The sequence below is a fragment of the Empidonax traillii genome, unplaced genomic scaffold, assembly GCF_003031625.1.
Source record: "Empidonax traillii isolate 1590-97213 ecotype Southwest subspecies unplaced genomic scaffold, ASM303162v1 scaffold998:size213616, whole genome shotgun sequence".
NCBI lineage: Eukaryota > Metazoa > Chordata > Aves > Passeriformes > Tyrannidae > Empidonax > Empidonax traillii.
In genome coordinates, this window is record NW_020956191.1 from 3,685 (window position 1) to 29,420 (window position 25,736).

Below are 25,736 nucleotides of genomic sequence, written 5' to 3' on the forward strand. Positions count from 1 at the left end.
GAGGGGGATCTGCAGCCCAATTTTAGGTGTGAAAGCTTTAAAGGAGCGCTGGTTGTGGGGGCTGCAGCCCCACGTGTTTGTTACCAACACAACACGCCCTTTGCTGGGGAGCAAAGCCCGGATGCCAACTAATTGTGGGAGCATAAAATGAACCTACAGCATCTGGCATAGAAGTAAGAAATTCCTCAGGTCGAGACCTTTCTCCCCTGCCCCACCCTCCCCTTCACCTCCTAACAGAACAGCCCTGCTTTTATCTGGGTTCCAAATCCCTCCGTGGGCCGACCGCAGCTGCAGTGGACACGGCAAAGTGCAAAGGGTGACATTTCCAGCCTGTCCTTGGCCCGTGTGGCCCCGGGGTCGGCCGGGTGTCCAAACAAGTTATCTCAGCACGGACGGGCTGCAGTGACCTGCTGGCTCAGCACGGGCTCGGCAGGGACCGGCTCTGCCCGCCCCAGGGAGCGGGGCTGCAGGGAGGGAGGGGCAGGGAATCCATCGGGCAGCCCTGGAGCCGTTAAAGAACACTCTGTACCTGTGCAGGTTTGGCTACAGCTGCAGGTGGGCTTAGTCCTCCTCCTCCTCAACTCTGACTCTACAGGGGAAAAAGGGAAGTCACTCCATTAGAAACCAACCCAGACGGACAAAAAATACCAGCTGTGGAAAGCCACAGCCCAAAAGAGAGCCTGGGAATGCGAGGACTGTTGCTCAGCACGGGCCCAAAAGCTCTTGAGTAGTAATTTTCCAAACCGCGTCAACACTGAGGCCTAAGATGCTACTGCAAGTGCAGCAGCTTGGCTGCAGAGCTCTGTCTTTACGGCAACTGGAGGATACTGTGACACACGAGGGGAACAGCTGAGTTCCTACCGAGTGTAGAAATGGGGGTGGGATCCAGGGAAATCAGTTCTTTTCACATAGTTTTGCTATATTGGTATTTGACTTGATTCTACTCTCATAACACATTGCTCTCTCAGCATCAATAAACAATAAATGCAGCCAAGAAATAATCTGTTAATTCTGTATCTCTCTGGAGGCAGCAAAATGACAGACACATGGATTATAAACACATTTTCAATTACTAAAGCTGACTGGAATCCTTAACCTGCTTTGCACTTGGAATTGATCAGCTGAAAAGCCACACCAGTTGTGACAGGAAGGGAAGGGGCACACGTAAAAATTGTGATGTGGAATGGTGTGAGAAGCAGTCGGAAATCTAACGAGAAACCCAAGTTTTTTGTGTGGTTGGTGCTGATTTTTGTGCCCCAAAATTTTCCCTGAACCCCTGCCACCGACAGGTTTAATTTGTCCCACGTCACTACAGCCTCACCGTCCTAGAGTAAGTTAGTTTTAGTTGCAGGGAATGATTGTCACATTTTTGGATTAATTAAATATGAGAATGATCTTCAAAAGGACTGTCTGTGCTTCTTTAAACTAAGGGGAAAAGCTGAACTGAAACTGCCAAACGATTCTTCCTCAAATTCAGAAAAGTTGGAATCCTGATGTTTGTGAATGCCTTGGGGTCACGTCAGCTCTCTAAACCAACATGTAACTTTGTCTCTGAGGGAATGAATGTTCAAACTTTTCAACTGTAACAAGATTGGTGAGCCTTTCTGTTCAATTTTCAAGCCAGTTCCTTAAATATTTCACCCTATGGCCTGGAGAACACTCTCAGTTCAGGAACTCCAGGCACAAAGGATTTTAAGGCCAAGAAACCTGTCCTTGTGAAATGCCTTGTTACACAAAGGGCTCTTTTAGCACTATAAGTGTCCCTGTGAAAGTGTTGAAGACCTGGGGGGGGGGTTGTGTTCATGGACTGACAAGAAATATGTACTAGAAAATCACACTGCTTTGGTGGCATAGAACCAGGAAATGTCTCCCTTGGGAGTTTCCTGCAATGAACGACATGATCGAGGTGGTGGGTTTTTCAGGAGAAAATTTTAAATTTTTTTTTTTTTTTAAAAACAAGTTAAGACAAGAAAAGTGTTTAAAATCAGTGCTGTTTGCAACTCCTTGCAAGTGAAGAGATACTTGATTTGTGGCTGATGTAATAATAATCCTTTTTTTAATAAGAGCTCCTCACTAATACATTTATTTAGAGTAAACAGTACCTTTGAACCTTCTATTAATGTGTGAATAATGGCTGAAGTAAAGCCTAAAATCAACCTGTAGTAGAATCAGAGTACTAAAGTCTGGCTAAATGTCTTACCACCTTTCGTATTGTTTCTTACAAACTTTCCAAGAGCAATAAACAAAACAAAAATCTGGATTATGGAATCCTTGCCTATATATTCTACTTAGAGCTACCATTTGGTGTAGGGAGCACTGCAGAGCTTTGCCTTATGGTAGTCACCAACAGACAAGGGCAGATGCAGTTTTACAAAGCTTTTATTTTTCTTTTTTTTTTTTTTTTTTTCAAAGTAAAGGAATTGAAAAGTTTCTGGAAAAGCATGTAGTTTGACAAAAAACAGAAGGTTCATGAAATATTCATTCAGTACCGAAGGATAAAGGGTAAGGGGTGGGAGATGTTACACAGAAGGGATTTTTTTCTTCATATTTTTCCCACTGGCAACCTACATTGGAGAGACAAAAAGGAGTATTTGGTAAAATGGCAGCATACTGGTAGTACTTCAACTTTTTGTGTCCTGTGCAACGGCAGGTGGTAAACACCCATCAGAGAAAGCAAAGGCGGTGGTGAAAGGGAAGCTGGATGCTTTCTGGGGCTAGAGGAGTTAGGTGGGTGGCAGGGTGGGCAGGGAGGGGCAGACAGACAAAGCCAACGTGCATTATTGCTGCCACCTACCTTGGGTTAAGCACCAATTCCCAATATGGCTCTGCTCTGGACTATTAGGGCTGCACCCTAGAGAAAGGAACACACAGTTATGAGAGAGAAATCAAGAGCAGGAACTCCTATAAACTTAAACTTGTGTCTGAATTATGGTTCAAAGGATAATTCTAATGGTACTTCCTGACCCTATAATCTATGTGCTCCTGGATGCTGGGTATCTTTCAGTTTTGCCAAGGTAGAAAAAAACCTTTTGGAGTGGACTAGAAACAAAATAATTCTTTCCTGAGTCTTCCTAATATGTTTACCTATGCAATACTTGGATATAAATAAAAGAGGATTCAATCAATAAGCAGTTTAAGATATTAGTAGTAGAGTTCTATGCCTTACATGACAATGAGGGGTGCTATTGGAAACTGTCACTTATACTTCCTGGGAACACAATATGGCTCCATATAAAACTTTTTCTGTGGCATAATCAGCTGAACTCCCCCTGACAATATATCTGTATTTGCTAAGCAGTTCTGTTAATTGATGCAGATGCACTTTTTACTGGTAATCCCAGAGTTCTGCAAGGATCTGCAGCACAAAAGGAAGTTTACATATGCTAGAGGTCAAGTTTAAATTGAATGGATATTTAAATTTAAAGAGATCTTTTTCAACTGTAGCTTGTAAATACTCAACTCTTCTGACAAGGTCCTGAAGAACTTCATTTAACCTAAGATTTAGATGTGCTTTGAGCAGGTGACTGGACTAGATTACCTTTAGACAACCTTTCCAATGAAATTCTTTAATGACTACAATCTGTGCAGCCAAGATATATGTTGTGCTCTGCACATGCATTGCAAGGGCACATGGATGAGCGACCAGAGCAGTCTGCAGAACTACTTTCCCAGTGCACAGTTTCCAGCTTCCTGTATGTGTTTTTGGGTTGGAGTTTTTTTGTGGTTTGTTTGTTTTTTTTTTTTTTTTAAAAGAAGATAGGAATTACCTCTTCCCCGAGGCATGTGTCAATATCTGCTGCCTTGCAGCACTTGTCCACCATGGCAGTGAAACCCCCAGCAATTGTCTTTATTTGGTCTTCTGTCATCTGGGGCTTGCGCTTGATGAGGTTGACAAGCAATCTGGAAGCAAAGCCACAAGACACAGTTAATGCTGCCTGTTGTAGCTGGGTGCCCCATTTCAAAAGACACCATTCTAACCAGGTACACCTCATTTAGGGGGTTTTTTTTGGTCATGCCTAGAGGAGCCTGTGCCTATTGGTGACTCCAAACTCCCAGTCTTGCACAACCATCTTTTGTGTTGTGTTAAGCCAGTTACAGGTGGGGAAAAACTTAAGGAAATGATCTGTATGTTGTCTTATCTAAGTACATCTTCAGATTTCCCCTGGCAGAGGACCTACCTGAAACTCGCCAGTTAAGAGACTGATTTTATTTGAAGAGAAATGCCTATTTCGTCCCTTCCAAACTGCATGATGTTACACACTGACCAGTCAGTGCAAACACATAGTTCCATCTGCTTTTCTCTGTCACCAGGGGAGCCCCAGCGTGTTTGTAGCTTCCTTCTGCACCCCCCCCAAAGAGCTACGCTTCCCAAGTTTTCCCACAAGCTATTTCTTGGAGCTTACTTCAGCTGGCCTTCTTCCCGCTCGGCAGCAGGAGCGCTGCACAGCTTGTCATCAAAATTGAACATCATTGGGTCAAACGGGGGAGGCACATATTTGGTGTCTACGCCCATGGCAGTGAAACATGGTCTTTTGTAAGAGTACAGCTCGTTGCAGCAGTGTGTAACCTGGTCATTTATGGGTGTGCTCTCCTGCTTCTTGCACATTTTTTCAATCACGATGCTCAGCTGAAAAGAAAAGGACAAAAGCGAGTTACACTTTCTCCAGAAACAGAAAAAGTAGGTGATGTTTGTGTCACAATAGCATCACCGAAAGTGGAAGCTGTCGGATCTAACACCTGCTGGGAAATGGCATTGGTTTAAACTTTAAAATAACTAGATATTCCTGGAGTTGGGCATTTCTTATCTGCAAACAGTCTGGGCATTGGGCTACAACCACTAACTCTGGGGTTTTTAAGAAACTAGCTTTTCCAAATAGAACCTGCCACAGACTCAAGCACGGAGCTCTGAGCAATATGGTCCAGTGGAAGATGCTCCTGCCCATGGCAGGGGGTTGGAACTCGATGATCTTTAAGGTTCCTTTCAACCCAGGCCATTCGATGGGTTCATGTTCTGTGACTCATGATTCTATGATTTTATGAATGTACTTTTGCTTTCTGAGGGAGAGCAAAGTTGAGGTAAAATTTTCCTAAGCTACCATCAGACAGCTATTGAGGCTCTCACATGCATGAAAAATGAACAGACTTGGAATTTGTTAGGTAGATACTTAGTACGGTGCTGATGAAAAATCACTTTGCATTTGCTCTCTCAACCAGAACTCAGTATTTTTGAGAACTGAAATCTCCAAGAGAAGGGAGAAGAATAAATCCATGTACTCACGTAGTGCTCAGAACAAGACAAGCGCTTCTCCTCGGGCAGACTGCAGCACTTGGTGCCCACGGCCGTCATTTTCTTCCCAATTTCAAGCAAGGTGTCCGTTGATACTTGGGGCATTTTCTTAGTGTAGCGGACCAGAATTCTGACGAAGTCAAATCAAAATGACTGTCAGTAGAGCATTCTTCAAATGTGAGCAGAGCTAACCTCTGAAGACAAATCAATTTGCCCAAAGCAGCCAGCATAGTTGATTCCACTCCAGAATATTTATCAGGAAGCGCTCACCCTTTAAGGAAGTCTGCCTCGCCGTGGGTATTGTAGAGGTCACAGTTTGTCTTCACAAGCTCCTGAGTTTCCTTGATGTGCTTGTTCAGTTCCTCTTCCTGCAAACAAGCACAAATACATCAGTAACACTGGAGCAGGACTTGTTGGTAAAAGTCACACAAACACCTCTTCTAAACCTTATTAACTACAAAATACTCATTTTGCATGGTTGATCACTTCTGTATAGCCAGGATAGTGTAGGAAGGACTTGATTCCCTTAGGGGTTCTTAAGTTCTAACAGAACTTCCCTTCAAGAAGGCAGACACATTTTTGAAATTTAATTTACATAATCATCTGTTGGACTTACTTTCTAAGCAGTGGGGTTTTATGCTTGTTTAAATCAAGATAACATGTTTCAAGTACAGGATTATCAGCCATGAGGGGAACTCTTTCTATCTGTTAGCCAAAGTTGTCAGGGGCTCAACTTGTGCTGTGTCTTGTGTGTGATTGAGTTGAAGATTAGGAGACCAGCTCTGTGTGAGCTGGCCCTGCACATTCCCATCACAATCCATGAGCAGCCATGTATAAGCACTACAGGCCATGGAGCCCATAGAATAATTCAGCTATCAGTTGTTGCCTTCATGACCAGTAGAATCACTTTTGAGAGACAGAGGCATCATGTTACTCTGTGATTTGAGAAAAACCCTGGGTTCTTGCCACTGGCCCTGGTCCGCTTCATGTCCTATCAGAGCACTTAACTTCCCCTGGGATTAGACACTCCAAAGCTTTCTGTCTGCTCTTCCATACGAGCTTCTCAACCCCAGTGTTCCATGGCAGGTACCAAGCGAGCATTCTAGTAATCTGCAAACAAAGCTTTGCACTTACAGCATTTGCGTAGCACTCAGCAGGGTTGTCTGTCTTGCAGCACTTGTCCAGGAGTGTTTCATAGCCCTTAGCAACCCTCAGAATCACTGTTGTGGAGAGCTCAGGGTGTCTCCGTGAATATTCATAGACAAACCTGCAAGGCACACGAGCAAACAGAATTAGAGCTCCTGAATAACAGGGTGCTTTCATCAAGCACGACGCAGTAATGACAGGGACAGCTCCTCAGCTGAGATCCACTCGGGTGGACAGTGAGCTTGGAATGCTCTTGGCACTACTTACTCTGACAGGAATGCATCGTGGCCTGCCTCATAGCTTTTACACACTTCCTTATCCTGAATGTATTTTTCAACCAGTGAAGGAAGATTGTCAGGCTTTTCATCAAAATCTGCTTCCATGATGCACTTGGTCCGTTCCACGACTGGCTTCTCGCAGCAGGGTTTGAGTTTACTTGAGAAAACATCTTGTTTAGAGCACAAAGATTTCACGAGCTCTGACTGTAAAATTAAAACATAGTATCAGACAAGCTATAAAATAAAAAATTTAAAGACAGATTAATTAATCAATCAATCTCCTCTCTCTGCTTTGGACTCTTCCATTTTCATTCAGGTCACCTATTTACTTGGCACTTTCCTAAAGAAGTGCTGTCTCTGTACAAGAGGGATGAGCGTGTCCTGTTTATGCTGAACACGATGTTCACAGGCTCCAGGTGAATGGTTCCATCCCTGATCCTAGAAACTCTGAGAATCCAAACTCTGGAAAGCCAAGGCAAGTCACTGAGTGCTCTGGCACAAGGATGCCTGATGGATCTTGTTGGTCCTGTCAGATGCCTAGCTCTGACAGAAGACAAAACCTGATAAAACCCCAGAGCACTGGACCCCACCTGGTTCAAGTGTGCCCAAGTTTCAGTCAGCCAGGATATATTGAAATCATGTCACTATTGCACAGATTTATTAATCTGTTCTCTAGTATTCATTGGCACTACAGGAAAGCTGGATTAATGGCAGTGCATTTGACAGGATAGGAAAAAAAATTGTGGCCCTTTTGCCTCTGTTGCCTTTTCTTTTGCTTATGATTGATTTAAAGGGAGTAACTACCATCAAACAACCTCCCTGATAAATGTTTTGATTTCTGCCAAACACATTTGCAGCATGCAACAGCTCCTTGCCCTCGTGATCCTTAAGAGCTAGATCCAGAACTGGGCCAAAAACCTACTTCCAGCAACAGCTGAGTTGACCCTGAGTTTTTCAGTGCCTGAGGAACCTTCCAGTAGCACTGAGTACAAGTGTGAGTTCCCTGCACTGTGAGTGCCTGCACAACTAACTATCTTTCTGAACATTTTTCAAGTACGTAAGCATTTGTCTGAATTAGTGAGCTTACCCAGTCATCCACGCACTCGATCATGTCCCCTTCGCAGCACTCTTTGTAGACATCCTTCACATCGTGGACCATCTTGACGAGTTCTGCAAATGGAGACTGGGGGTACTTCTGGCTCAAGCGAGCAAGTTTGCTGGGTAGAAAAGGAGAAAAATACCCTTGTTTTAAAGCAGTGAGGGGAACAGAAACCTTGGAAGTGGATTGTTCCAGTGAAATATTCATTCTTCTTATCTAATTTCTGGTGGCTAAAAAAAAGGGGATTGACAGCTGCACCAGTAAACCAGAGCTCCCTTAAAATAGCCAGAAAGAAACAGGTTTCTGGTGGTTCTTGCCTATGTAAGAATCATACCCTAGAATTCCCCACCACTCTTGAGTGATTGGAAAGCACTCCAGATTACTTGGCATGGATGGATATAGTCCTGATTAAACCTTTATATCAAAGCTGACTACATCTGCAAGGTAATCCTAGTCAATGTTAGTGTATCAGGCTGGTCACAGAAGCAGTTCTCTGTGCTCAGGCAGGGGATCTACTTCTTAATTGTAAAAGCTTTTCTTAATCTTTTAACAACTGTGATTCTGCCAAGCTTGACTTTTTCATTGCTTTAAGATTCAAACTAGCAGCCTACTTTGCTGATTAGCGATGTGCCCATCACTAAAAGCTGTGGGCACTGGATTGGGGCATAGCTTTGGAACAAATATGGATTAAACACACTGGAATCTCTGGCTCAGAGTGACATTCCAACATTCAACACTGCCTCTCCTGGATTCATTCCAGAGACCATTTCATTACTCTGCAACTCCCAGAGTTGAGCTTTTTACTAGTCCTCTCTCTCAGGCTGACTCTTTATAAAGAGCTGAAAAGTGACTTGAACTTACTTTGCCTGGAAGGTTCTCTCGCCGTACTTCTCGAGGATGCGGCACCCGTGCTGCTGCTGCACCCCTATCAGCTTGGCTCTCTCCTTGATGACAGATGCCTGTGGTGACAGGGGGCACATTGTCACATTCAACTGATTGCATCCATCGCACGGGATCACTCCTGACCCGCCTCTGCAACTTCTTCATGCCAAGATGTGCATGAATAGCAAAATCCTGCCTGTCTCTCACTCAGTTGCTTAGTGTTCATTCATGGAGACAAATTTGCCGTACCTTTTCATCCAAGCAAGCACCAACATCGCTCTCTGGGCAGCAGCTTTTAAGGGCATTTTCATACTCAGCAGCCAGACCCAGGATTGCTGGGGCGTGCAGGAAGGGGTTTCTCCTTGCAACAGTGTAGACGAAACTAGAAGGAAAAGGAAAACCTAAGTTCCATGTTCCAATGACAACAGCAAACAGCCTTACATCTCATGCAGCTTCTCTAACTTTTTTTTCCAGTGTAGAAATGCAATCTACTTTCCTGACATAAAACCTACAGAAATGCTCTGCTAAAACCCACAGGACTCAGTAACAGTGAGGGAAGGGTGAACTCCTGATGTTGTCTGCCACCTGGCTTGAGGTACGTCTGCTTTTTAAAAAAATGCATTGCCAAATATTTGAGAATTCTGATTTTCACTGTGAAAAATTCATCTATGGCCCTTTCACCAAGATTTTACTGCCAATTGTTATTCTATGTACTGTTATCTTTCTTCATTCTTGCCAATTACAACAAGGTTAGTGGGAAGCTGGAGCAGCTAAGTTAGCAAATTAATGTTGAAAGGCTGTGGGCTTTCAGGTGTTTGGGGGAAGAAAAGTCACCCAAGATGTATAAAATGTGATCCCTTAACCCCCACTCTGAATGGAAAAGCTTGCATGCAATGAGAAAATGTGGTAAGTGTAAGGAAGCAGAAGTGGCCATTTTCCTTACTTTCCCAGCAGTGCCACCCGGTTGTCCTGGTACTGGGTGCAAATCACATCGGCAGCAGGTCTCTCGTATGGAGGAATGAAGTCTGGCTGGTGAACTTTGAAGGACAGGAAGCACTGGTTTCTCTCGGGATCAGCCTTCTCACAGCAGTCAGCCATGTTACCGTAGGAGTCACGGAGCTGCTCAACTTGGCAGATTCTGTCCAGGAAGATGGTGGGCTGTAAGGGAGATGCCAAGGGTCAGAATTAGTGTTTACAGACAGGGGGTTGCATTTGCTATTTATCTGCATAAGAAAACCCAGGCTGGATAGCAAATATGTTTTTACTGTTTAAGATTCAGACCATAAATCAAAATAATCTACTGTTTTTCACACAATCTTATAAAGCTTTATTTTATGTGATCTGCTGTCAAAACTGTTCCAAGGCTTTACTGAAAAAACATTAATTATAATTTAAAATACTCTGTGCAAGATGATGATCTCCTTTTACTCATAATCCTACTAAAAAGAATTTTCAGATTAATCAAAGAAAGATTTGATATTCTACATAATGAGCAGCTTGGGAAGCCTTTAGGGAGAACTAATGTCTAGGTGAGCCCCACACTTGGGTCACTTTAATACCTAGAATTAGGCCTGTACTTTACAGCTGGGATTTTGTACTTACTGCCAACACTTCCTTCCAGGCAGAGCTAAAGTTAATGTGCCAAAGTGTGGTGTTTGGTCTCCAATATAAAGTCCCACAGATCATTTAGGCACTTCTGAAAGGCAGAGTTTCGGGACCCGACAAAACCAAGCTCTTTGTTTGAGCACTAAAAGCTGAGCGCTGGCTGATGACAGCAGCCACACCTGGAAGGTTCAGGTGTAAATCCTCAGCAAGGGGGATCCCGGCAGCTGCACAGAGCGAGGAGAAACACAGCATCAAAGGATTCAGAGCCTACCAGTGGCTTTGTGCACTCGGGAGCATCCTCGTTGGCCACACACTTGTGTGCCAAATCGACAACATCCTTCACCAGCTTAGACAGTCCATCGTAGGAACACTTCTGCAGGTACTGGGCAAATGTGATCATGGCACTGAAATACAAAACACAGTTATGAATATGAAGCTGAGAAACATCTCAGTCAGTATTTTCAAAGGTGCTTCGATTGAAACTTGTTTTTTGAATGGCATGCACAAAGGTTAAGCAGGGTACCAGGAAGAACATCCTGCCAGATCCCACATCCTTCCTCTTCTCACCTCCCTTCTGAACATGTTTTTAACCTTACTTCCCAAAACCAGAATCCTGAATAATAGACTAGGAATAAACCAGAAAAGACAGTTGATTGGAGTCTTCTGCCACTTTTGCCAGCATATTCAAAAAAAACATCATGTGAACTGGATTTGGCCACTGCTACAAATTACAATCTTCAGGCTGCCTTCTCTCACTACTTATGTTCCTGTCAGAGCCCTCTGCCTTTCCCAAATCCAGTTTGAAACAAAAATCACAGAACTGTCTCAGAAAACCCATTGCAGGTTTGGTTGTTGAGGCTGGTGGTTTGTTTGTGGCAATGTCTCAATCCAGCATAATTTCTCTTCATTCTAAGGATATCAAACCTGTATTCCTCATGCCTATTTTATTTTCACATAAGGAACAGAGGTTTTTTCCCAAGGTTTGCAGGGAGTTCTTTTCCCAGAGAGCAAGAAAGTCATTATGACTTGTGCAGGTCTTAGAATATTCACAGGCTTTGCACAGTAACAGTAAGAGGCTAACTCAGTGTTTGAGTGAGACATCCACACTCCTCACGAGTTCATACTGTGTCTTAGTTTCCCTTTTCAGTACAATATCAACAGAGACAAAAAACCAAGCAGAAAATGGAAGCTGAACATTCACTTACACTGCCTTAAACGTCTCTTCCTTCAGGTCATTGTAGCGATGGGCAATGTGACTCTTGTGGTCTAGGAAGGAAAGCAAAGAGGACAGTGATGCTCTGCCACTCAGGCTGTGCTGCACATTCTGGGCACCACGGGCCAGACTTTCACAACAGTTCAGCATTCACCCAACTTTTACACTTAAGAGCAAAAGAACTTCCACTCTGAGGCGACCTTTCTTGTCTGTCTGCAGATACCCAACTCTTATTTGTGAAACTACATTAAAGGCATTAAATTGATAGGACAAAGACTCCCAAGACAACTAATTAGTCCTATCTTACCTGCATCTCGTGCAGCTCTGTGCAGATTCCTGGATGTGGCAGAATTTAGGAGGAAAATAAATGAAATCAACGCTAACCACTTCATGGTTACGGATTATGACGTGAGCAAAACTGCTCAAAACTGCTAGGAAGATTGAAGGGAGAGCATGAGCTTATATACCCTTTACTAGCTGTGCCTGTAAAATATTAACCCTCGAGCTGGCATTTGTACATTTCCACTTGGCCTGAAGAAGATTACAAAACCTGGGCTGCCCTTGCCAAAAATGAATTTGATATTAGTTATTTATTATGTGTTGTTGCTTTGGGCCTTTTCAACCTTTCAGCACCCAAACAGATAAAGTTTTGCGTAAATTTCCTTATCAAATGACAAACAAGGAGTTCAAGGCATCAGACAAAAAAGTCATCAGGGCTAATACTATAGGCTTTTTTTTTTTTTTGCTGGTATTTGTTCAGAAGCAAAGCAGGTTGGTATTGTACAGTAACAACTCACTCAGATAGGACTTTGTCCACTTGAAATTAGAGAATTTTAATTTAAAATCACTTTACAAAGATGAGATGGTTCATCTAGACATCTAGGGCTGATCTGAGCCCCTGATTTGTTAGGTCATGTTCTGGTTTTCTGTGGGTACTGCTGCTCACCCGGGTCCATGAAAATAGCCAGACACATGGGTAAACATGTGCAAGGGCTGTCATTTCAGAATTTCTGCAATTCCTCATTTGTACTGACATCCTCCCGAGAGTAATCTCTTAATTAAGCCCCACTCTCCTCTCTGAAGATGTCCTATTGATCAGTCAGTAACTTAGGAGATCAGACACAGGAAGAATTGTGCCGTTTGCACAGAGCCCCAGGATGTGGAATAAAACTGAAATGATTTTTCTAAAACACTCAGTGAGAGGCTTCAAAAAACCCCAGCAGGTATAAGGTTGGATCCTCACTGAGTGTGAAGTGATGCAGTTCTGCAGTGAGGAACACTAGGATTTATTTTAATGAATTGAGCTCCCCAGTGTCTGGATGTCAACCCACACAACTGGAGGTTGTGTTCTGCCTTGCAGCTCCTTGCTTTGTCCTTAAGGTTCCCTTTTCTACTCTGTTTCTCTCCTCAGATGGGCATTTTTGCTGTAACCCTGTTTTATTCCCAATGGAAGTAGCAAGAACAAATCAATTTTCAGTTTTCTGGAAATTTGAAAAAGTAAATTAAAAAAAATACTTCACTTTGTTCCTGAGAGCAAGCTTTTAAACACGCCTGAAATAAATCAACTGACATGTCTAAGCATAAAATACCTGAAGGCAACTTTCACTGAGGAAAATGCCAGGGCAATGCATCTTGTGTCTCAGAAAGGCCGTCCTGTTCTCCAGGAATAACCGCATGAACGTTAGATGAGTTCACGGAACAGCCTGATCCACTGAAATTTCTACTGGCTGCTGCTGTTCCAAAAGAGGTTTGTATTTTCCCAAGTCTGCTCCTGAGATTTTTGCAGGGAAAGGACAGCATTCCTGTTCGTGGTTTAAAGGAACAAGGCTCTGTTTTGGGAAGTAAAGGTTATCTGGATACCTCTTCCATGAAGGATGGTGGAGGGAAAGCCAGGTTGGCAGAAAAGCAATGTTAAAAATGTCATAAGACATTGGGATTACTTTCAGGTAGTTGTAGCAAAATCCCACATTTCTGCAGAATGATGGGAATTATGATGAACAATTTGGACTTTTCAGGCCTATGCTGGTTTAACCTAACAAAAACCCCCTGAAAAAGCTGGTTAAATGATTCAGTCTGTAATTATTTTATTGGTCATATATCAAAGAACCATCTCCTTTCATACCTTAACAGAGCACTCAGTGGGGCAGAAACACACGTTTAGGAGTCTTTTGGATACCTGTGAAGTGACACAAAACTGTGGCAGTGGCAAGTGATTACTTAGAACAGCTCTTGAGATGCTCTCGGGCTGCACCAAAGCACTCTCCAGAAAACTACAGTCAAGGGCTGGAGGGGAAAGCTGAAATTCAGGACAAGAAAAAGCCTCAATATGAAATGTTGCATCTTGAAAGCTCTCTGGAATTTTCCCCTGCAGCATTATGCAGTGTTAGCAAGAACACTCCTGGTCCCCTAGAGTTAATATGTAAGTTTGGAATACAGGGTCCATGTTTATTTCTAGATATCTTCTGTTGTCTGTCCTGTACTTCATGCCAATGGTTCATATAACTGCTGAGAGGGAGCTGAACTCCACTGCTCATGTTTGTTTAACAATATTAAATATTCTACTGAGCTTCCTGTTACACAATTCTTCCATACTGTGTGGTGTACGCTCCACCAAAGCTGTCCAGACAGTAGAGAAAGGAATATATCAATGGCATTTTAAGATGACTCCATTTTCACACACATTTATGTCTAAAGTTACAGGTGGTAACTAGTGCTATTCCAGGTGTGGGGGATCAAAGAACGGCAATTCCAAGAGTATGTGACCTGGGACAAAAAAGGATGCACAGTTTTTAAACATTCCATCATACCAGCCTGTGCTAAGTGAATGAGTAGATAAGAAGTGGACCAAAATGTACTAAAATGGCTCAAGTTACAAATGTGATATATCATCATAGGAACAAGTGCCAGAGCCCTTTTGAAAATTAAGTCCTTTTTAAAGTGATGTCTCAAAACCAAAGGAATGTCAAGTAACCTCGATTTTATTTACTGCTGTTTCTTCTTTGTTTTCAAGCCCAAAGTTTTGTTTGTGGGAGTGGGCCACGAGACACACAGCAAACCCAGAGGCACTCCAGACGTACTGTGCCAGTAACCACAGCTCTGTTTTGGAGGGGGGTTTGTTCCTTGCTTTGCTTTTTACATATCTCATGATAACAAGGAAGGCAGCCAGCTAGTGATCTTTTATCTTCCTCAAAATGTAAAACTTTCTTCTGCCAAAGCAGAAGGAACCAGCAAAAACGAATGTTCCTTTTCACCTGTCTGCAGGTGGAGGTGAGGGAATGCTGAAAAAGGTGTTGCCAGCTCACATCTCCAGCTCTGTGCCTACAGACATGTGGCTTGCCTGTTTCCTTTTTTCCACTGGACAGTAGCTCATTTTTTCTTAACTTTTTTGTAATGATCAGCATTTTCTAAAGAAATGCCTGTAGCTCTGGACACCTGGACAGGTATCAGGTATCATGTTTTCTCCCTGCTCTGGTGCATGATGTCTGCTATTCTTATCACCGATGTGCGACTCCCACGCAGAATGAGTCAGAGATCTCAGATGTATGGCTTTTATTTGAACAGAGGTGGACTCAGCAATGTAAAACAAGCAAAGAGAAAGATGGAAAGGGTTTGATCACTGTGGCAGAACACAAAGAGCCCTGCTCAGGTGTAGCTAACAGCCCTCCAGGACAGGTGTATCTCCTGGGCACATCCTCAGTCCTGATGCTAAACTGTTCATCTTGGGGCATCAGCCACTCATCTGCAGTTTTACAGAGCTCTTGGTCACTAAAATAAGGATTTTTGAATCAAGCAGAACGACTGCTCTCGCTAATCCTATACATTTGATCCCTAGGGAGTTCTACCATCCCTACCCATTTGTCTCACGAGTCAACAGTGTGGTGATGTGGCTTTTTCCTTACCAAGTACCAGATGCCAACATCATCCTTTGGCAGCAGGTACAAGTACAGCTTTGCTTTGCCTACTGAGCACCCGCTTGCTTGAATCTACCCGAATTTAGAGTCTTTGGTGCTCTGGGAGGGTGTCAGCTGGCATGTTCTGGGACTTGTCAGAATATCTCTCTTCTTTCCATGTCCCCATGACTCCTTTTCTGTCAGTACAAGTAAGAATTCTGCAAAGTAGGTGAGTACTGACTTGAATCTTTTTCTCCATCTCTAGTTACAGAGCCCCTCAAACAAAACTAGTGTGATGTCTTGGTATGGGTGTATCCAAATACCGCATCTAAACACAGAGCAGGAGAGGCAAAGAAACCTCCAAGGTGCAGCTTTGCTCAGTTCAGCAGGTCCTCCTCAGGGAGGCCTTCTGCTCCAGAGTTCCTTCTGAAGCCTTTGATCTGCTCTCTGGAACAGAAATGGCTGTGCTGCTGTGACTGATGTTTGGTTCATGATACCACTGGTGCTGGGGATCTTTTTTTTTCCTCTTACATAATTGCCCAGAGGCCTTTGGAGTCCAGTGCATTCACTTGTGCCCTAGAAACTTTTTGGCACTCGGTTTCCAATTTCTTTGCTGCTCTGCTGTGCTGCCTGATGGCCTTTGGCAGGAGAGAAGAGCCACGGGACGTGGTTCAGTCAAGAGCCAAGGCTGAAAGCTTTTGTTTGGCAGGAGATTGTTAATATTTCTTCCCTAGGTCCGAAGCACTTCAGGTTTAACAATAAAGGAGATACTGGAAACTTTTGAGGAACAGCAGGAAATGTTGGGAGGTTTGGTTTTTTTTTTTTTTTTTTTGGAATAGTTTTAAGTCATTTATCCAGGATCTCCAATCTATTTAAAAACATGGCTACAAACTTTTCCTCTAAGTGTGGGTATTTGCTAAAATCAGAAGCAAAGCAGGTTGAAAATGAACCAACGGTTTTGGGAGCCCCACTGGGTTTGCTCCCAACTTGAAACACTTGAAGAGTAGAAAACATCGCTGTATGTCTAGAGGGGCTGTAGGACTTATGGAAAATTTGTGCTACTGCGCAGCTGCCCCCCTGGTGTTACTGCATCACTGACAGTGCTGACACTCTTATTTTGTCCTATTTTTCACTTACTTTCATTGTAAACTCTCAGTTTTCCCACTCTGGCCTAAAAACTGCCAAGCTAAATAAATATTTTCTCTTTCATGTCCATCTCCATAGAAACAGAATCTGTGTTACTGCTATAATTGTTCTCTTGTGCTGGTTTTTTCTGTTATGGCCTTGGGTTTTTTAATATTGCTTTCTTTCTTGGGAAGAGACCAGTTCATCTATTTAAGACAACTTGTAAATGCTCAAGCATTAAGGAGAAAAGAGAGTGATTCTTTTCTTATTCTTTCCTCTCTTCCTGAGCAAACAATTCCTGAAGATAAAGCCCTCACAACTTTGAAAAATGGAAAGATAGTTATTTTAAATGAAGTCCTGGAGCAAGAATAACATTTTCTACCTCAAATATTCCCTAATGCCTTCAGTATTTCTTTAGCTGAGAGTCACGGACTCAAGTGGCACCTTAGCAGGAGAATAGAAGTTTGTAAAGCCACTTTAAGTTCTTGTTACTGGAGCAGGAGATTAAGACATTTTAAAATTGGCACTGTCATTCACTTATACCGAGATAGAAAGATAATTAGAAGAGAACTGGACTTGCAGCAGCAGCAGCAAAATGTTCTCTTTCTTCCAGTTGCTGTTTTCCTTCCTATGCTCTCCTTTACCTGCATTTGTTACACTATGACATGTCACACCGGAAGCCTGGGATTCCCAGAGTTAGGGAAATGACTAAAAATAGCACAAAACAGGGGAAATGTTGCTCGGTTAGTTAGTTTGTTTTTCTTTAGAGTAGTGCTTGCAAACTCTGGTTTTCAAAGGAGACAAGTGATCAGGATTTGAAATTCAAGCTCTCTGAATTTGAAAGCCTCCAGGAAGACCTGATTTAAAAAGATGAGTTCCTCAGTACGTTCCCAGAATCAGGACCCATCCGAGACCAAAAGCTGTGACTGAGGTTAGCAATGATCTGTATGGTCCCTGTGGTTCTCTTAAATAAGCAATAGAAACACGGGCCCACACATGCAGGGAACTATGAAGAGGCAGCAGGCACAGTGGCTGTGCAGAGCCTGGCCAGCTGTGATGTTTGGTTTTTAAAATTTGAACACTAACCTGAGAATCCTTCTCAAGCCATGCAAAGAAATATTAACAAGCTCTTTGCCCACGCAGCTTTTGGTGTTGTCTCTCGGATCAATTAGGCCGAGGCCATTCCTCTGTAGTGCCCTCCAACCCCACTGCCTGTCCTTGACATCTGCTCTCTGCCCAAAGGTGTCCCCTGCTCATACCAGCTGCACTGCAATTCTGCCAGCCAGGCATATCCACAACCTGTCCTCAGGCCTCAGAAACAACTCAGGAAATTCAACTGCATCAATTCATTTGGAACTGCCCTTATCTGGCACCTTCACTTTTGAGTGAACTCAGGTTTCTGACTTTTCTCCTTGACTCTGAGTGCAGGAAACACAGAGTAGGGGTCTACAGTACAGGTACAGGAGCTATTCCACGAAAACGGGATTGAGACTTCCCTTAAAACCTAGGCAGGTTGTCTAGGACTGCCAGACTCCTGGCTCCCTGGGCAGGGAAGTTGGAAGTTGTGCGAATTATGCATTGAACCAAATTTCTCACTGGCAGAAGGGAGAGCCCAGCACTGTGCTAAGAGTCAGGACTCTGTTCCCGGTCAATCCAGCAAGGCTGAAGATGCTGAAAGCCTGACCTGAACACAAGTCTCAGTCACCAAGGCCCTGCTGCACAACTGGGTACTGCAACCTCATTGCTATTAGCACTGAAAGAGTTTTGGGATGGATCCTTTGACATTCCAGAACACAGATGTTCTAGGATCACTTGACAGAATTCCCTAAAGCAGAGGGCCTGTTTCCCTGGGGGTTTGTCAGAGCCAATATGGAAATATAACCATGGATTTCATCAAAGTTTATCAGAACTCTAATGTTTTCAGTGAAACATTTTGGATACAGCTAACTGACATGGTTTATTGGTATAACTGCCAGTCAGTTAATGGTTGGACTTGATTTTAAAGAGACCAGGCTAGTCAGGTACGATTTGCCCTTAGCTAAAGCCATGTTGGCTGTCCCAGATCACCTCCTTGTCTCACATATGCCTTAACATTACTTCCATGAGGATCCACTCCACGATCTTCCCCAGCACAGAGGAGAGGCCCACTGGCCTGTAGTTCCCTGGCTCTTCCCTTCTTTCCTTTTTATAAACTAGAGTGATGTTTCCCTTTTTCCAGTCACTGGGGCTTTCCCCTGATGGCTGTGACTTTTCCAGTCTGATGGAGAGTGGCTCAGAGACCACACCAGCCAGTTCCCTCAGAACCTTGGGATGCATGTCATCAGGCCCCAGAGACTTGTGGCTATAGAATGTTCCATGCCATTCCCAGTATCACAAAAGAGAACCTCCACTGACACGGGCTCAGGTTATTTTATCTGGTCACCCACCACAGGAAAACTTCACATTTAAGATGGTCACAAATTTCAATCCAGAACGATGCAACATCAGAACTAAAAATTATTGTGTGGAGGTGGTGAAACTGAGACTCGGCTTCAGGTCCTCGGTGTAGGATTCTGAAATACATTCAGCATTGGCCTAATTCTGTTCACGTCAAAGTCAGTGCCAAAACTCGCCTGATGTCACTGGAAAGCGAGCTCAGTAAAAGGGAGGTTGGATCTTGGTTTTTTTCATAAGGATTTTTAACCCTCTCTACAGTATTTTAAGGAAGTTATTTCTCACCAAATCACGCAAATCTTTTTAGACTGGTGAGTGGAAGAGTAGAAATGTACCTGCTAAAAGCAGATCTAGCTCAGGTTATACTGAGATGACTCTAAAACTGATGTTCAAGCCTAATCCTTTCCTAAAAGAGAGCTCTAGCAGGGAAAGCTGGGGCCTGTCCTGAGTAAACAGGTACCAGCATTCCATAAGAACTAGCCTGATGGAGCCTTTTCCAAGCTCTCACGTGGGATATGTCTGCCACCTACTGTTAACAAAACTATCTGCACAGGGAGGCCGTGGACCTCGAAACTGAAAAAAATTTCATGTTCCTGTGGGCAAAGAAAGAGCCAGTTTTGGAGAATTTGCCATAATGATGTGTCTAAAAACGAGACCAGCTCTTGCTGGGGTTTGATTAATGATGGGAGAGAAAACTTGACTTGTTGATTAACAACAATTAATGTGTCATTTATTTGATGCTCCTGTTGCAAAGTATTTGTGTAAGGCTTTTAGAAGTACTCTTGTTGAGAAACATTTTCATTGTCCCTACATGGGTCTTTTTAAATTAACGAAAGATATTTGAAACAGAGAAGGTGAGAAGTTCCTTAAGATACTAGGTAATGCTGATAAAGAATTCCAGAAATTCTCAACAGCTCTTTTCTGGCTAGTGACCGTCACTGTTTAACAAAGAGGTCTGCAGGATTTGGAATTAAGATGCCTAAAGGCTACATGTGAAGTGCTTTGCCGAATCCAAGGTGGTTTAAAACTCACTGAAGTTAAGTGGCACTTCAGAGCTTTGGTGAACATGGAGAGACTGTAGCAATGTCTGAAGATAAACTTGGGAATTTGTGTTCAAACCGAGCTCTGGAACACAATGTTAAGTACTGGAAATTAATACCTTGTCTATAATTGCAAATGACACACTTGAGAAAACAAATCAGATGTTTCAGGCTGAGTCTGTGCATCAGAATTTGTGAATGAGAATAAAAGATCCAGACCTACCTTTCAACATACTCACAGGTTCACTCACCAGACAGCTACAGGTAAATGCAGATCTGGCTGACTTTTAGAAATATAAATGAATTCATATTCATGAAGGAGAAGACAAGTGACAAAAAGGAAAATTCACCCCACCAGCATTTTTTCTCCTTATTGAAAAGGTCACTCATTCAGGAACACAAAGCTATTCAAGGCAGCTCCTAACTTTGCAATTATCTTGCATTAAAGTCAATGGCATTGTAAATGTCACACAAGAAAAAATATCTGTGTATAGGCTGCTGAAATAAATCACACGAGAAGAATCGCTTTATTTTTACTGTAGAATGAAAAAATCCATATCTATTTTAGGACACATATGTTTAAGACTCAAATGCTTTAGTAAAATTTCTTTTCCATAGTGTTGGGAAGGGACACTAGTTTTAGCTGCGGGTGGATTGCCGGCTCCTAGCTCCATCTACTGAGTCCAACTGAAATAACAGAAACGCCGAGCTTTCATCTTTCTCTGCAAAAATGTATCCCAAGTGCCCCCTAACAGAGATCAGGAACCAGCAATATGGAGCATGAGCCAATAAGTAGCACAGCACACGGTAAACAAGGCAGGGCAGGCTCTGTTCGAAAACCAGAGGCTCCGTGGGACCCTGGGGGTTATGGAATTATGGACCACTGAAAGCTTGTAGACAGTTTTTCTAGTTCTAATTTGAACTCTGCAAAAAAATGTTCTTATTTCCACTTGATGTGCCTTTTTGAGATACCACAGGCATTTCTTACGTTGCTTTCCCTGAATTCAAGGTCTTACCATGTTTTACATGAAGATTCTCACTCCCTTCCTTGTCCAGAGATAAACTACTCTGGGAGGATAAATATTTTCAAGGCACACTTTATATGAAGATAGTAAAAAACAGCTTGAACCTCGTTGTTCTGCATGTCAGCAGAAGCCTGCTTGCACTGAGATCTCCCAGGCTGATCCAAGAGAAGCCATTTCAAGGACTAATTTCAGAACTAATCAATTGTTTACTTAAAAAGTGGTTACTATAGAAATTATCATTATGGACTGGTAGAACTCGGGCAAACCACGAAGTGTAAGAAATGTTTAACTTCCTAGCTGACTCCTGTGCAGTCCACAGTTGATGCTGCCTTAAATGCCAGTAATAAAACAAACTTCAAAGAGCAAAATATTAATTTGACACATAAACTTTGATATTCAAATACAGGCAAGGTGGCTTTGGCTTGAGAGGTCTCATTTACACTTTTGGATTACAGACCCATTATGCATAAAATGCACCAAAAAAATCACTTTATCTTACGATTTGTCTTGTCTTTACTTTTACCTCTGATGGCATTTGAAGAGAATAAGAATCCAGAAGCTCACCCACATGCCCTTTGCCTCAATTTGACATGGTGTTTTTCAATTTTATACTCACAAAGGATAAACATTTTGAAACCTCTGTAGCAAATTAGGAGCCTGAAGTACACTTTGAAAAATCATTTGTGCATGTTAAAATACAAGTCTCACTGAACACTAATGCATTTTAGGATTTCAAGTGCTCGAGCCCCTTCTTAACTAAGACTACTAAAGAACTAAATATATTACAGAACAAATGCTTTATTTTTTAAAACAGCACTTGCAAATATCTTCAGCGAATCAATTGTTAAAAGTGTTGATTTCTGGACTTGTTTTTGCTATCCCAGTTCTCCCCGTGAGGAAGTGGTCAAAGCTGGCATGATGTTTTAAGGGCAACTATCAGAACATGTAAACCTGGTGTCTGAGATGGAATACAAATGGTTCTCAAGACACTGGAGCAGGACATTTACGGCTATTTCCAAGTGGCATTTATGATGGATAAGTACAACAAAAGGCAGTTCACCTGGTTTACCACACCGAACTGCAGGCAGAGGTGATCCAGAAGTGGCTTTTAGACTGGGAGTGTTTGAGCATTACTTGGAATGTAAATGCACATTTTGAGTGGTAACAGTGATGTAAATTTACCTGTAATTCCAGGCACTTCTCCCCAGTCAGCACCACTGTTCTTAAATTCTCAGTCTGTCTGGATTGTCTTCATTTTCTTTACTCTCAAGGCCACGCCACTTGAGACATTCACAGGAACCTTGATGTAATGCAGAATTAGAGATGATTACAAAATGGAATTTAAAGCAAATGTCATGGCTACATAAAATCAGCTTTTAATCATTCTTTTCCACATGTAATTTACAGGTATTAGAACAGAGTGTTTTAGACAAATCTTAAAACATACATCACAGAAAACAGTACTTTTCTGAAGTAGAGACATTTGTGCTTTTTTCCTTCTTTCTCCCTTTGCCTTGGACAGCAGTCCATTATTGCTAAACAACTTGGATTTTATTATGTCCATTCAAAATAATTCAGGATGGTCTAACTTTAGTTTATTTTGCCTCCCATTTCAGATGGATCTCCCTTTTTTATTTTTTTTTTTGGAGACAATGCTATGCACCAAGGAGGTGCAGCGAGCCTGTTGCTTTGGTATGCGTGCTGAAACAATACAGTCTGGGCTTCACAATTCCCAGAGCGAGATGAACAAAAACAACAGCTGCAAAACAGTACGTATCAAAGATAACCAACGCATTTACTCATTCCATCACTAGTGAGAAAGGCAGGCTTTAGGTCTTGCAATAATTTTATAGCTCATTTGATTAATAATCTTGGTAGCCTTGTGGCAGATGTAGCAGCCATGAGTTTGGGTTAAAAATGCTAGAAGTTACAAACTTTTTTCAGTTCCTATATTAACTGCAAACAAATTCACTCCCCCTGCTTCCTGACCTTGATGATGACACTGCTTCCAGCAGCTATAAACGAAACTGAAAGCAGATCCGTACGGATAATTACACCACAGAGGAGGTTTTCAGTGTGTCGGCTGTTCCACAGAGCCTTTTTTACAGGCTGAGCTCCCCCAGCTCCCTCAGCCACTCCTCATGACTTATGTTCTAGACCCTTCCTCAGGCCCTTCTCTGGACACATTCCAGCACAGAAGGCTCAAAGGAGAGTGGCAAGGAGAGCAGGGATAAACTTATAAAAACGGAGGAAAAGGCCTTGCTCTGCAGTGCAGGGTGAGGAGGTGCCACTCTTTGAACGGGACAGAGGTCACCCCATAAAAGAAACTGAACAAACAGCCTCCGACGGGCCACGCTGCCCGTGCCAACACAGGTGGTGCTGGTAATAACTCCTCCATCTCATCCGGGGCTTGGGAGTACCCCGCGGAGAGATCAAATACTACCCTTGCTTTCATTAGCAAGAAACTGGACCCTTTCCAAGCCTCACACCTTGAAGGGATACCTGCAATCAGGCGCCAATGTCCCCAGTATGAAAGGCACATTTGTGATACAGCGTAACAGAGCTTAACGCGGCACAAGGACCTTCAGCCATTTCCACCTTACCCTACCCTGCAAACACACACAGAGGGCAACTAACAGCTCAAAGGGTAAAACCCAGCCCTGCAACCGCCCTCCCCAAATCCAGCTGGCTCAACTTGGTGCATTTGGACAACTTGTTTGGCTGCTTGTACAGCCAAAGGAATCCAAGCTGTGTGATCTGCTCAAATAAGTCAGTTCACCTCTGAGACTAAACAAGGAGGACGAGGTCACTTTTCCGGGCTCATCCTTATCACACCACATGGTGAATCTCAGCTGCTAGGGCTGAGTTACCTATACCCACTCACACTACAACATAATTCATGTACCTCTATGTACAACATAAATGCTAAATAACATATAATGTCTTACATATAATGATACCAAATCTGTGCTTGTACCTCAATAGAAGCCAGTAAATATCAATGCATTTACATTATTTTTAATGGGAAAAAAAAAAAAAAGAGTGGTGCTCTCCAACACCAGCCAAATAAAAAAGGTAACAAGTAATCAAATAACTACAATCTCTATGCATTTCTGTAAATTAGAACTGGAATAGTTATAATATAACTGGAATTGGTGTTTCTGGCTTGAAACACTGATTCCAAACCATCTGTAGTGTAACACTGCATTGGAGCTATGACTGACCTTTCCAACATGTTTGTGCTTAGCATAATTTTTATTTCCGATAGGTCTAAAAAAAATAAATTGGAAAAAAGCTCATTTCTCCAATGAGCATGCATAAACTGCCCAAATTTAAATACCTGATGTATTTAAATTAACTATATATTATATATATGTATTTAACTTACATTTATACTTAACACATTTAACTTTCATATTGTAGAACTTGATATGCCCCAATGGAGGTGATGGCATTAACATTCCGAGGACATCTTAGGGATGGAAAGTCTGGGGTGGGGGCCTGAGGGAGGAAATGGGATGTAGCGATACAGTTAACAGGTGTCATTAAAGGAACACGGTCTAATTGACACAGGAATCTTGATGTTTCTGCCATTTTCAGTGGTGTTGTTTTAAAACAACAGTGGGTTTGGGGGTTACCTTTGAATGCACAGTCTCCAGTGAGAACGAACTGTATGGAAGAGCACAGAACCCCCGAATTATTTAGGTTGGAAAAGACCTCAAAGATCATCAAATCCAACCTTTGACCGACCACCACCTTGCCAGCTACAGCAGGGCACGAAGTGCCACGTTCGGTCATTCCCTGAACATCACCTTTAACTGGAATTCCACACGTCGCGGTTTCAGCACCTCACTCGGACTAATTTATTTTACAACATTTTCAGCGACGCCCCAACAGTTTCTTTTTTTAAAAAAGGGGTTGGGAGGTTATCTTTTAATGCATATTGGCCGCACTGTGTGAGGGAACACCGCTTTTAACCGCAATTGTGCGTGTTGTGGGGTGTCCCTGCCGGCCGCTCCCTCAGGAGGGCTTCCCGCCCTGGGCGCGCGCTCCCTCCCTCACGCCCGGGGGACAGCGCTGGCCCCACAGACCGCTCTGACCGGGCAGCTCGGCACCGCCGCACCCACGGAAGCCTCCCGGGGGACACTCCCGGGGGCGGTGGGGTTCCCGGGGTGGGTGGCTTAGCTGGGGGTCCCGTTCCCCTCACCGAGGCGTGGCAGGCTGAAGGCTGAAGGCTGAGGGGTGAGGGCTGAGGGTGATGACGCGCGCGGCGGTTCCGGCGCCGGGGCGGTGACCGAGGCGGCGGCGCGGGCGGAAGGAAAGGAAGGAAGCGGAGGGTGGTCTCGCCGCCGCCGCCGCCGCGCTCCGGTTGCCTGGAAGGGGAGAGGGGCGTGAGGGGCCTGAGGGGCGCGAGCGCGCGGCCTGAGGGCAGAGCGGGAGCACGAGCGGCGAGCGCGCGCGGCGAGCGGGAGCGGCGCGAGCGGCCGCCTCAGGAAGTATCGCGAGAGTTGGCGCGGCGGCGGCGCCGGCGCTAGAGGTGACCGAGGCAGCGGCGGCCGCGGGCGCCTCCTCCTCCTTCTCCTCCTCCTTCTCCTCCTCCTTTTCCTTCCTCTCCGGCCATGGAGAAGGCGGTCGGCGCGGTGGTAGCGGCGGCGGTGACGGCGGAGGAGGGAGGCGGTGAGGGCGGCGGCGGTGAGGCCGGCAGCGCCACGG

At 43.7% G+C, this 25,736-nt stretch overlaps 1 protein-coding gene across 1 annotated transcript; it reads right to left on the minus strand.

The window, feature by feature from the left end:
• Window positions 1–2,372: 2,372 nt before the first annotated feature.
• LOC114068039 (serum albumin-like) lies at window positions 2,373–11,958 on the minus strand. The gene is made up of 15 exons (XM_027903886.1): window positions 11,818–11,958; window positions 11,503–11,563; window positions 10,569–10,701; window positions 9,636–9,850; window positions 8,942–9,074; window positions 8,672–8,769; window positions 7,799–7,928; window positions 6,701–6,915; window positions 6,422–6,554; window positions 5,558–5,655; window positions 5,279–5,417; window positions 4,404–4,627; window positions 3,768–3,900; window positions 2,795–2,851; window positions 2,373–2,569 (listed from the first exon to the last, which is right to left on the minus strand). The coding sequence occupies exons 1-14, from the start codon at window positions 11,900–11,902 to the stop codon at window positions 2,801–2,803; spliced, it is 1,848 nt and encodes a 615-aa protein (XP_027759687.1). The 5' UTR covers window positions 11,903–11,958; the 3' UTR covers window positions 2,373–2,569; window positions 2,795–2,800.
• Window positions 11,959–25,736: the final 13,778 nt, after the last annotated feature.

Excerpts from the sequence above, each read along its gene's own strand:
- LOC114068039 (XM_027903886.1), bottom strand. The coding sequence starts at position 11,902 with ATGAAGTGGTTAGCGTTGATTTCATTTATTTTCCTCCTAAATTCTGCC. Across the intron at positions 8,770-8,941 it reads GTGCTTGCTTGGATGAAAAG|GCATCTGTCATCAAGGAGAG; the intron begins GTACGGCAAATT and ends CTGTCACCACAG. Across the intron at positions 4,628-5,278 it reads TGTCTTGTTCTGAGCACTAC|CTGAGCATCGTGATTGAAAA; the intron begins GTGAGTACATGG and ends TTTTCTTTTCAG.